General features: G+C 48.2%; 2 protein-coding genes across 4 annotated transcripts; one reads left to right on the forward strand and one right to left on the reverse strand.

Annotated features, from left to right (window-relative positions):
- Window positions 1-4,666: 4,666 nt before the first annotated feature.
- On the reverse strand, window positions 4,667-5,170 carry LOC129517638 (diazepam-binding inhibitor-like 5). Its single transcript, XM_055337555.1, has one exon. It carries the CDS (start codon window positions 5,072-5,074, stop codon window positions 4,811-4,813), a length of 264 nt encoding a protein of 87 aa, XP_055193530.1. The 5' UTR covers window positions 5,075-5,170; the 3' UTR covers window positions 4,667-4,810.
- Window positions 5,171-5,934: 764 nt separating this feature from the next.
- Window positions 5,935-12,100, forward strand: GEMIN4 (gem nuclear organelle associated protein 4). Of its 3 annotated transcripts, none has more exons than XM_055337431.1 (2): window positions 5,935-6,032; window positions 8,747-12,100. In XM_055337431.1, the coding sequence occupies exons 1-2, from the start codon at window positions 6,023-6,025 to the stop codon at window positions 11,914-11,916; spliced, it is 3,180 nt and encodes a 1,059-aa protein (XP_055193406.1). In that variant the 5' UTR covers window positions 5,935-6,022; the 3' UTR covers window positions 11,917-12,100. The 3 variants fall into 3 exon arrangements, with proteins under 3 accessions (XP_055193406.1, XP_055193412.1, XP_055193418.1); XM_055337437.1 differs by having other exon boundaries at window positions 5,937-6,032; window positions 7,597-12,100; XM_055337443.1 differs by lacking the exon at window positions 5,935-6,032 and adding an exon at window positions 7,368-8,564.
- The last annotated feature ends 34 nt before the right edge of the window (window positions 12,101-12,134 follow it).

Raw genomic sequence — 12,134 nt, forward strand, 5'->3', positions numbered from 1 at the left:
TGGGATCGAGCCCCACATTGGGTTCCCTGCTCGGTGAGTAGCCTGCTTCCCCCTCTCCATCTACTGTTCCCCCTGCTTGTACTTGCTGTCAAAAAAAATAAAATCTTTAAAAAATAAATAAAATGATAACATAAAATATCGTGGCCAGGTTCAAATTTTAGGGAAGAAACTAAGACTGAAAAGGATAGACACAGAGGTTACCAGTTCCAGAATAATATAAATATAAAATTATCTGTGATGTTCTCCTTTGTTGGCAGGAAATTTCAGGGTTTCAGCTCACCTTCTCATAGGGTTATCTTACCTTCACTGAGAGAAAAAAATCCTTTTCCAGCTCCGTGCACTTTTCATTCAACTTAAATTCTCTGTCTTAGGGAAACAGTCATGAGTTCAAAGCAAACCAAGTTATATATGTTCCTTCTCTAGACCAGTAGTTCACTTTTTCCTATACATGGGGAAATTATTGTATGGATTTTGAGTAACAAACTTCTGTATGTTTCTTTAGACCATGATTTGTTAATTTTCAGATTTCCTATTAAATTATTAAGTAATTCTTGATGTTTATTTCCAGTAACACTGTTCTTGTGCAAAGAAACTCTGCTTTTCCCAGCATATTAGGCTGCTGTCATAGGCCTTCTGAGTTTGTCTTAGTAAAATCAATGGTTTATGTTAAGTACTGAATGACTAAATACATACTAGATTTCTTTTTATCTACTTGTATATTAGCATACCCAAACTTTTCTCTCTTAAATTACAGCTATGCATGATGGAAGTTAATGCTATTTATCTACCTGGGACATTTTGACTTGATGATACAAACCCCCTTTTGTCTCACTGCCAACCATTTTTCTTTTGTATTCTTTAATAATGTGTTCATCCTACAACCATTTAGCGTACAGTTTTGGCATTTTATTTATTTATTTGTTTGTTTGTTTATTTAATTTTTTTGAAGATTTTTTTTTATTTATTCATGAGAGACACACACACAGAGAGAGAAGCAGAGACACAGGCAGAGGGAGAAGCAGGCTCCGTGCAAGGAGCCCGATGTGGGACTTGATCCTGGGTCTCCAGGATCACACCCTGGGCTGCAGGCGGCGCTAAACCGCTGCGCCCCCAGGGCTGCCCCAATTTTGGCATTTTATCAAGGAATGCAAAAGTTTACCTCTGCATAGTATAGCTAGTGATTTTACTTATTTGTATTTATTTTTTTAAGAGGGAGGGAGTGGCAGATAGAATCTTAAGTAGGCTCTATACTCAGCGACATTGAGCTCAACATGGGGCTCGATCTCACAACCCTGAGATCATGACCTGAGCTGCAATCAGGAGTCACACACTTAACCAACTGAGCCATGTGCCCCTGGTGTAGCTAGTGATTTTAAACCATAAATATGATTACTTTTCCACCTCTGAGAATGGTATGGTCCATTAGAAAAGAAGGATATAAAATAGTTTTGCCCAAGCTGGCTTTTTACACTTGATCTTAGACAAAAGGCCTAGAAACAATCCAAGCTGGCTTTTTAAAACAGATAAAGTTGGAAAGTTCTTTGGCTTCTCCAATGTTGTATTTTCAGAGCATTCATTTTGGTATTTTGCCTTGAGGGGTTGAGTTCTAGCATATTAAGTTTAAATTCAGATTTCCCTTGGGTTTAAATACAGAAAGAATGGCTATGTTGCAAGAGCTCCCTTACCTTAGTCTGAGGAGTTAGTATGAAATCCATATTTGCTTGACCTCTTGGTGAAATTAGCAAAGCTGTGGACATTCACAGCTCCCTTATGTGACTTTCTGCCCATCTCACATGTCACATGCAGTTGCTATTGTGATTTAGCAGAATTTTTTTTTTTAATTTTTTTTTTTATTTATTTATGATAGTCACACAGGGAGAGAGAGAGAGAGAGAGAGGCAGAGACATAGGCATAGGCAGAGGGAGAAGCAGGCTCCATGCACTGGGAGCTCGACGTGGGATTCGATCCCGGGTCTCCAGGATCGCGCCCTGGGCCAAAGGCAGGCGCCAAACCGCTGCGCCACCCAGGGATCCCGAATTTTTAGGGGGGTTTCAATATGTCCACTGAAATTTATGGTGAGAGTTTTTTCTTTTTTAAATATTTATTCATGAGAGACACAGAGAGAGAGGGGCAGAGACATAGGCAAAGGGAGAAGCAGGCGCCCTGCAGGGAGCCTGATGCGGGACTCGATCCCAAGACTGTGGGATCACGCCCTGAGCCAAAGGCAGACATTCAACTGTTGATCCACCATGGGAAGTTTCAGTTTGAGCTAAGACTTCTTACCTTTCCCTTGGAAAGTCCACAGGAAATTTACTCTGGCCTTAATAATTAACAAAAAAATACTCTTTTCTTTTTTTAGATTTTATTTAATTTTAGAGTTGGGACACCTAGGTGGCTCAGCGGTTGAGCATTTACCTTTGGCTCAGGGCGTGATCCTGGTCCCAGGGTCAAGTCCCACATCAGGCTCCCCGCATAGAGCCTGCTTCTCCCTCTGTCTGTATTTCTGCCTCTCTCTGTGTCTCTCATGAGTAAATAAAATCTTTAAAAAAATACTTTTTTAGAGAGAGTGCACGTGAGCAGGAGGAGCAGCAGAGGGAAAAGGAGAGAGAAACTTAAGCAGACTCTACGCTGATCATGGAGCCCAACATGAGGCTCAATCTCTTGACCCTGAGATCATGACCTGAGCTAAAACCAAGAGTCAGACACTTAACCAACTGAGCCATCCAGGCACCCCAAGAAATACTCTTGCATCAGACTTCTATAAGGTAACATAGAGTCGATAATACAAAAAATCAAAACAATATAAAAAAGGTGTATTTTGGGCAGCCCCGGTGGCGCAGCAGTTTAGCGCCGCCTGCAGCCCGGAGTGTGATCCTGGAGTCCTGGGATCGAGTCCTACGTCAGGCTCTCTGCATGGAGCCTGCTTCTCCCTCTGCCTGTGTCTGTGCATCTCTCTCTCTGTGTCTCTCATGAATAAATAAATAAAATCTTAAAAAAAAAAGTGTTTTTTGAAAAGTCTTGCTCCTATCAATCTCATTCCCCCTGGCTCCTACTTGTTAAGCAGATAAATATACTTATTTTCTCCCTTTTCCCCACAAAATTCAGCATACTGTGTATACTATGTATTTCTTAATATTATATCCTACAGTTGCTTTCTGCAGTCCTACCTATGGTGCATTTTTACTTTGTCAGGTTTTATAATCACTTACAGAATGGTATGACTATACCTACAGCACCTAAGTTGACACCATTATTTCAGAGCAAGATGTCCCATTATTATTTTTACTAGTAATTCACATTTAATGTGAATCAGAGCCCTAAAGCATCAAATATGCTTGTAATATCCTCCAAAGAAGAGATACCAAAAAAAAAAAAAAAAGACACACCATTATGCAATATGACTCTTACCCAACTTGCAAGAGTTCTTTAATTACTGTGATGTCCCGGGGGTACTTTATTCTCAAGTGATGTACTTAGTCTGTAGCAGCTTCCTGAAATATGTGAACAGAAGAGCTCAAGGATATCTGGTGAGATTTGGTTTCCTTTGTCCTATGAAGTCTTTATGGTTGTTGTTTCTAGTGTTTAATGGCCTTTCATGAACAGGAGCTGACCTGATGTCACAATTTATGAAAATAGTTTTTGGGGAAAAGTATTTTTTGAAGTCCCATGCCACAGCAAGGCTTTTCCTCTGAAATGTTTTTATTTGTTTTTTTTTTTTAAGATTTTATTTATTTATTCATGAGAGACACACAGAGAGAGAGAGAGGCAGAGACACAGGCAGAGGGAGAAGCAGGCTCCATGCAGGGAGCCCGACGCGGGACTTGATCCCAGGTCTCCAGGATCAGGCCCTGGGGCTGAAGGCGGCGCTAAACTGCTGAGCCACCCTCAGTGGTTTAGCTGCCCTGAAATGTTTTTAATAATAGCATTTAGCACTCCATATCCCAGTACATTGATGCCCCGGTGAGAATCAACACTAAGGAGTGGAAGCTGAGCACAGGCACTTTGGCCCTTGCATGGGTCTAGGGTTTGTAGAGCTTCTGAAACAAACTCATTTACATTTATGTACATATTGTCCCACAGACATCCCCAAGCAGAAACCAGTATTAACTATGAACTAATCCCAAGAAAAGTTGGGTTGCATGGCCTTCGATGAGGCTGTCAGAGACTGGGATTTTGAAACCATACGCTCCAGGGTTTCTCTGCTGTGTTGTCATGCATCAGTTACTTCACTAAAAGTTTGACTTCCCTCAAAATATTAACTTCATCAGAACTGTGTTCTAGTAGGGGCTTTTGGTAAGACTTGACTTTAGCTTTTAGAAAGACAAAGCCCCTTTCCCCTCAGTAATGTTGGGTTAGTAGTGAATAGACAATCCCTGAAGATAAGGGGCCTCAGCCTCTTCTTTCCCCTTTCCCCAAAGCCCAAGCCTCTGGGAAACGATCTGTTGACCTCAAATCTTGGCGGTTTTCATAGCATGATCTTCCCCCCAGCCCTTCTACTCCTGCCAAGTATCTGCATATACTCTTGGAATAGGAAAGCTGGGAACTCTTAGGATCATAAAACCAGTTGTGATGGAACTTCCCTGGAGAACTGCTTTTTTTATATATTTTGAACACCTCCCCAGAACTCTCACGGTCACTTGGAGTTTAATCAGCTTTCCAATAACACTCTCTTGCAGTTTAAGTGATTTATTGATGTGTATCAGCTATGGTGGTTATGGTTTCAGGAAGTTTCTGCCGTTGGTCTTTTAAGAAATCCTTTTTGCTACCAGAGGAGCCATGCTACTTCATTGTGTTTGATATTCTGTCCTCCTTAACCAGTATCTTTTTTCTTCAGTTCTTCCACCTTGGCAACATAGATCCTCATGGCATCCATCTTGGACATCCCTTTATTCTCGTTCCATGCCTCCCACTTGGCCTTGGCTTTCACATCTGTAGCAGGTGGGGCAGGGATGTTGCAGTCGCCTTGGGTGGCCTGTTTGTAGAAGCTATACACCAGTAGCTTCTCCTGATCACTCACAGGTCCCTTCAACTGCTTGATAGCAGCACAGGCCATCTCAAACTCCACTTGGCACATTGGGGGTGCTGAGGCCCAGCCCTTGTGTCCTTTCTGGGTGATGGCTGGCACTGGAAGCTGGAGGATGGAGAGTTAGAAACACTGGACGCTAGTGATTAGGTCTGGGAGGAAGGGAATGGGAGCAAAGAAGACAGGGTAATGTGTGAGAAGAACATAGGATATTTGTGTATGTGTTTTCTCAGGAGTCAAATGTGTTTTTATAAAGTACAGATTGGAAACTGAGGCCCACTGGATTGGATCTCCGCCACTATTGCTCTGGATAGCAAAGTGCATTTTCTGGGGAGGGCAACCAGTAAACATTTCAAAGGTGCCTTTGATGCCAGAAAATTAAGGATGTCCTCCCGTGAGAAGGAAGTGTGCTGGCGGGGCGCTGCGCTGTGCCCGGGAGGAGGCCTTTCAGAACCGCCAGTCTGTGCTAGTTAGTGGGCGGCCTGGGGAGGGCGTTCAGTGCGGTGAACCTTAAGCGCGGGATCCCGAGGGTTACTGGCTGGAAGCGAACGCGGAGCCGAGGCGGAGCTAATGGGGTGATCCCGTGGGGATGATCCCCCAGGGCTGCGCTGGGCGGGGCAGAAGCAGGGCAGCGGCGCGGGCCAAGGGGAAGGTGGGGACCGCGGCTTGGGGGCGGGGCGGGGCGGGGCGGGGCGCGCCCGGCCGAAGGGAAGCGCGGGTACACTTGCCGGCTGGCGTGTCGGAGGCCTCGGCTGGTAGGGGGCGCTGTGGGCCGGGCTGCTTGGGCGCCGCGGACCTGTTGGTGGGTTCTGCGCGTGCGCGCGGCGCGGCGGGAGGCCTGCGGACGGCGGCGCGGAGCCTGAGCCGAGATGGTGGGCGGGGGCTGAGGCGCGGCCCATTGTCCCGCCCTCCCGGAGCCGCCCATTGTGTCGTGGCGCCTGCGTCTCACTCGGGGCCTCGGGGGGAGGGGCGACCCGCGCGACCTGCCCCGTCGCCGCCATGGACCTAGGTGGGTGTCGCCGCTCTCCGTCCTCCGTCCTCCGCCCTCGTGGTCTGCGTCCCGCACCAGGCGGCCAGGGCGGTGCAGAGCGGGCCCGGGCTAAGGGAGACCTCCGGGTCGGGGAGGGCTCGGGAGGGCGGGGGTGTCCTCCGCGGCCGGGGTCGGGAGGCCCGGCGCTACCGCGGCGCCGCCGCCCCTCCACCCGCGGCTGGCCCCCCGCGGGGCGCCTTTCCACGTGAAGGGCCAAGCGGATGTGAGGTTAGATTTCCTCAGAGTGGACAGGGCTCGTGCACGTGCTTTGGAAAATGCAGGCTCAGAAGGATACACCGACGGTTTCACTTAGTTAACCGCTACTGAGTTCTTGGGCAAGCGTCCTCTGCCATGAGGTCCTCATCGATAAAACGGGGGTGATGATAGCATACCCACCACACACAGTTGGGGGCGTCTTGAGAGCACGTGTATACAGTGTCTGGTAGGGTGCCATGCGCACAGCTAGTTCAGCCGGCCAGCAGTTGTGGGGAGGGCTGAGGAGCCGAGGGGGCACGTTTGATTCAGAATCCTCACAGGCAGAGCCTGGGAGAAGGGAGGGGGGAGCTAGTATACATGGTGACTCCTGTCCAGCCTCCCACCCTGCCCGTCATGCTCTTACAGAGGTAAGAGCAGGAGGCTGTTCTCAGAGAGCTGAGGTGAGGCACCCCAAGGTGTGCCAGTAACAGGCTGTGGAGAAATGTTGAGTCCTGCCCCCAGCCATGGCCTCAGTGGTGCAGCAGTAGAGCTCAAGAGCTTGGAGCCCTGGAGCTGTGGTGATTTCCGTCCCAGACCCCAACTACACTATAGTTGGGACATCCTGAGCAAATTGTTTCTGAATCTCAGTGGTCCCATCTCTGAAACAAGAATGGTTCTCAAAAGGTTGAGGATTAAAAGAGCTCTTGCACAGTGCCTGGCACGGAGTAAGCGCTTAATAAACTTTTGGAGTGGGCACTGTTATCCAGTTGTGATAAAAACACTTGGGATTTGCCCAACTATTAACCAATAGCTCCTGGGACTTACTCCTTCTGGTAGCACAATGAACATACTGTCTCTGGAATAATAGGTTTTGGGGGACAAACATCTCAGCTGAGCTGATTGTGCAATAAAATTAAATTTACAGAGTCATAAGAGAGCATATTTTGGGGGCCTAGGAGAGCAGCCTGAGCTAAAAAAAAAAAAAAAAAGAAAAGAAAAGAAAAAAAAAAAGCCAGAATCCCCAGTGAGACCTGTCAGCAACCTAATCTTCCTGGGAGTCTGCCTAGGCCACTAGGAGCCAAGGTGGATTGCCTTCACCAGTTGGTTGCATAGGAGTGCTGATCCTTTGGCCTTTTGCTGCTCTCTTAAAGTTGAAGGGCAGGATCGTTTTTAGTCTCCTAAATCAAGATTCTCTCTTGCTGGCTCCTGGGAAAGATATGTACTTGGAGGCATGAGGGAACGAGGAATTGGGGGCTAACACTGAACAACTAGCTCAGTACTCAGGGTGTGACTAGTATATCGCACTTGATCCTCCCAGTCTAATATGAAGTCTGTGTTCTCCCCACAGATGCAGAAGGGAAGCCCAGAGAAGCTCTAGGTTCTAGATGGCTGAACTAGGATTTACAGCTGTGTCTAATTAAACCTCCCCAGATGCCTTCCTTGATAAGTGTTGATTCAGGGCTTACTGGAGAAGAGACTTTTCTTTCCTAATCTACTAAGTATATTTTATGTCTACCTCTTGGTTTCTACGAGAGAACCAGAGCATTTGGTAGCTTGTTCTACTTGACAGAAAGAGCTGTGGGGTAAACTGTTTCCCTGAAAGGCAGAACATTTGAAATTTTAAGAAGACTGTAAGAGAAAAGGGGGAAGGCAGGGCTTGTTTGATTGCTTCTGCGGCCTCAGCCCTGGCCCCTCCCTTCTTAGGCTGCATCATTACTCAGAAGCTTGACTGCCATGTTGCACAGTACGCACCCTGTCACCCCTCCTCTCCACCTCCTCTGCTGGCCCATCCGTTACTGGAGGGCCTAGCCCTTTCCTTTACACATGGTTTTCCTGCAGAATCTCACTCACTTTGTTCGTTCCATTGATCCCCTCTAGGCAGACCCCTCCGTGAGTCACATCTCAGGGTTGGCTCTCCTCTTGAGCATCAACCCCACATTTCCATTGCTGGAGGACATCTCTATCTTAATGTTTTGTTTGTTTGTTTGTTTTTATTTATGATAGTCACACAGAGAGAGAGAGAGAGAGAGAGAGAGGCAGAGACACAGGCAGAGGGAGAAGCAGGCTCCATGCACCGGGCGCCTGATGTGGGACTTGATCCCGGGTCTCCAGGATCGTGCCCTGGGCCAAAGGCAGGCGCCAGACTGCTGTGCCACCCAGGGATCCCCCTATCTTAATGTTCTACCTCAAACTCCAAATAACCAAAACTGAACAGTGTCCCCCCCCAGAGCTGTTCTGATTCTCTGTTCCTCCAGTGATAGCCATTGTCTTCTAAATCCAGGCTAGAGTTTGAGAGTCCTTCTTTATATTCCTTAGGTAAGTCCTTTTGTTTCCAGCTCTACAGTAGCTAGAACCATCTCTTCTTCCCCATTAGAACCCTTATCATCTCTAACCCTGGTGATGACAGCCAGCCTACCAACTGATGTCTCTGTCTAGCCTCTACTAACTATTTTAAAGATTTTTCACCACACTGTCTTGTGCGGCTTCTTTCTGTGCAGGACCTTTGAATATCTGTGAAGAAATGACTATTCTGCATGGGGGCTTTTTGCTTGCCGAGCAGCTCTTCCACCCCAAAGCACTGACAGAACTGACAAAGTCTGACTGGGAACATGTTGGGCAGCCCATTGTGGAGGCCCTAAGGGAGATCTCCTCCGCCTCAACATGCTCCCAGCCCTTTGCCTGGAAGAAGAAAGCTCTGATCATCATCTGGGCCAAGGTTCTTCAGCCCTACCCTGTCACCCCTTCAGACACTGACACTCGGTGGCAGGAAGATGTGTTCTTCTCGGTAGGCAACATGATCCCTACCATCAATCACACGGTCCTTTTTGAGCTGCTGAAGTCTCTGGAAGCTTCTGGACTCTTTATCCAGCTTCTGATGGCCCTGCCCACCACCGTCTGCCGTGCAGAACTAGAGCGCTTTTTGGAGCACATGTCTGTTGACACTTCTTCAAAGGATGTGGCCTTTTTCCTCAGTGTCTGGTGGGAAATGATGAAGCACAAAGGCAATCAGCAGGATCCTCTGCTCTCCCAGTTTAGAACAATGGCCCATAAGTACTTGTCTTCTTCAGATGAGTTTTCCCATCCTCCAAAGAGGTTTAAGTCAGACCCAGAGGTGTGTCCCACTATGCCCCTGTTGGCCATGCTGCTCACTGGGCTAAAGCAAATCCAAAATAGAATCCTGTGCCCAGGGATGAAATGCTGCGCATTAGCCAACTTAGCGGACATGCTAACAGTATTTGCACTGATGGAGGATGACCCCCAGGAAGTGTCTGCAACTGTGTATCTGGACAAACTGGCCACAGTGATCTCCGTGTGGAATTCGGACACCCAGAACCCGTATCACCAACAGGCACTAGCAGAGAAGGTAAAGGAGGCAGAACGGGACGTCAGCCTGACCTCCCTGGCCAAGCTTCCAAGCGAGACGATTTTCACTGGGTTTGAGTTCATGTGTAGCCTCCTGCGGGAGTGGGGGAAGGAGCTGCAGACCATGCTCAACAGCAGCCAGGGGACAAGTTATGACAGTTACCGGCTGTGTGACAGCCTGACTTCCTTCAGCCAGAACTTGAAGCTCTACCTTGATTCTACCAGCTTGTCTAAGGAGGAGCGGCAGGTGGTCTCGGAGCTAGCAGAGTGTGTTGAAGACTTCCTGAGGAAAACAAACAGGGTGCTGAAGAATAAGGGCTTTGAGAAGGACATCACCGCCTCGATTGCCATGGCCATCATTGAGCAGAAGATGGACCGGCATATGGAAATGTGCTACATTTTTGCTTCTGAGAAGAAGTGGGCCTTCTCAGACCAGTGGCTAGCCTGCCTGGTTAATAACTGGGCTCTCTTCCGAGAGCCAGACTTGGTGTTAAAGCTGCTGGAAACAGTGATGGAAGTTACTGCGACAGACAGAGCCATCCCTGAATCTCAGATCAAACAAGTGATTGGCTTGATCCTGGAATGCTACGCAGACCTCTCGCTGCCAGATAAAAATAAAGTCCTCTCAGGCACCCTGCTTTCCTGGGGGCGGAAGGGTCTCTCTGAGAACCTGTTGGCTTACTTGGACGGGTTTCAGGAGGACCTCAATACAACTTTTAACCAGCTTGCACAGAGTGCCTCTGAACAGGGCTTAGCTAAAGCAGTGGCTTCTGTGGCCCGCCTGATAATATTGCACCCGGAGATCACAGTGAAGAAAATGTGCAGCATGGCTGTGGTCAACCTTGGCACCCACAAATTCCTGGCTCAGATTCTCTCTGCCTTCCCTGCCCTTAGGTTCACGGAAGAGCAGGATCCAAATCCATCTACTACCTTTGTGGTGTCATGCCTCAAAGAAACTGTTTGGACAAAGTTCTCTACACCTAAGGAAGAAAAGCAATTTTTGGAGCTCCTGGGCTGCCTGGTGAGTCCTGTGAAGCCCCAGGGTATCCCGGTTGCTGCTCTTCTTGAGCCACATGAGGTGCTAAAGGAGTTTGTCCTGCCTTTCTTGATGCTCGATGTCAAAGAGGTAGACCTCAGTTTGAAGATTTTCCTCCAGACTCTTGAAGCAAATGCATGTTTAGAGGAATACTGGCTCCAGACCTGTTCTCCATTCCCCCTCATCTTCAGTTTGTGCCAGCTCCTGGACTGCTTCAGCAAATACTGGCAGCTCCCCAAGGAGAAACGGTGCCTCTTGTTGGATGGGAAGGATCTGGTGGTCCATATCCTGGAGATCCTCTGTGAGATCGTACTGGCTAATGCTGAGACCTTTTCCCCAGACACCTGGATCAAGTCCCTGTCTTGGCTCCACCGGAAGTTGGAGCAGCTCGACTGGACAGTGCGCCTGAGGATGAAGAACCTCTTTGAGGGCCACTTCAAGTGTGAGGTGCCAGCCACGCTTTTTGAGATCTGCAAGCTTTCTGAGGATGAATGGACCTCCCAGGCCCACCCTGGGTATGGGCCAGGCACAGGGCTTCTTGCCTGGATGGAGTGCTGCTACATTTCCAGCAGCATCTCTGAGCAGATGCTGTCCCTCTTGGTGGTAGATGTGGGCAACCCCGAGGAGGTCAGATTGTTCAGCAAGGGCTTTCTGGTGGCCCTGGTACAAGTCATGCCTTGGTGCAGCTCCCAAGAGTGGCAGTACCTTTACCAGCTGACCAGGAGACTGTTGGAGAAACAACTCCTACATGTCCCTTATAGCCTGGAATATATTCAGTTTGTTCCTCTGCTCAACCTGAAGCCCTTTGCCCCGGAGCTCCAGCTATCTGTACTCTTGCTGAGAGTTTTCCAGTTTCTCTGCAGCCAGAGTTGTCGTAACTGGCTTCCTATGGAAGGCTGGAGCCATGTAGTCAGGCTTCTCTGTAACAGTCTGACCAATCTCTTGGACTCCGTTAGGATGATACAGTCAGTTGGCCCTTGGGCTCAAGGACAAGAACAGGACCTGACCCAGGAAACCCTGTTTTTTTATACCCAGGTATTCTGTCACGTTCTGCACATCATGGCCATGCTCCCCCACGAGGTGTGCGAGCCACTATATGTCTTGGCCTTGGAAATCCTCACCTGCTATGAAACCCTAAGCAAGGCTAATCCTTCTAGTAGTTCCCTGCTCCAGAAGGTAAATGAGCAGCGCTTCTTAAAGTCCATCGCTGAGAACATTAGCCCTGAGGAACGGCGCCAAACCCTGCTGCAGAAGATCAGCAACTTCTGACCTTTGTAGACCAGAAAACAGCTGGGCCTTGCCTTGGTGGGGGGCTCTAGGGGCTCGAGCTGAGAAACACAAGCTTTTCGGTGATGTGAAATTGTACACAAGCAAAAGTATATGGCAGTAACTGTAAAGAAAATAGTTTCTTAGGTTGTAACATACAAATTATTAAATTCACTTTTGATTTTGATCGGGTCTCTAAGTCTCGTCAGTAGTCTAGGCTT

The sequence above is a fragment of the Nyctereutes procyonoides genome, unplaced genomic scaffold (genome assembly GCF_905146905.1).
Source record: "Nyctereutes procyonoides isolate TBG_1078 unplaced genomic scaffold, NYPRO_anot_genome, whole genome shotgun sequence".
NCBI classification, from domain to species: domain Eukaryota; kingdom Metazoa; phylum Chordata; class Mammalia; order Carnivora; family Canidae; genus Nyctereutes; species Nyctereutes procyonoides.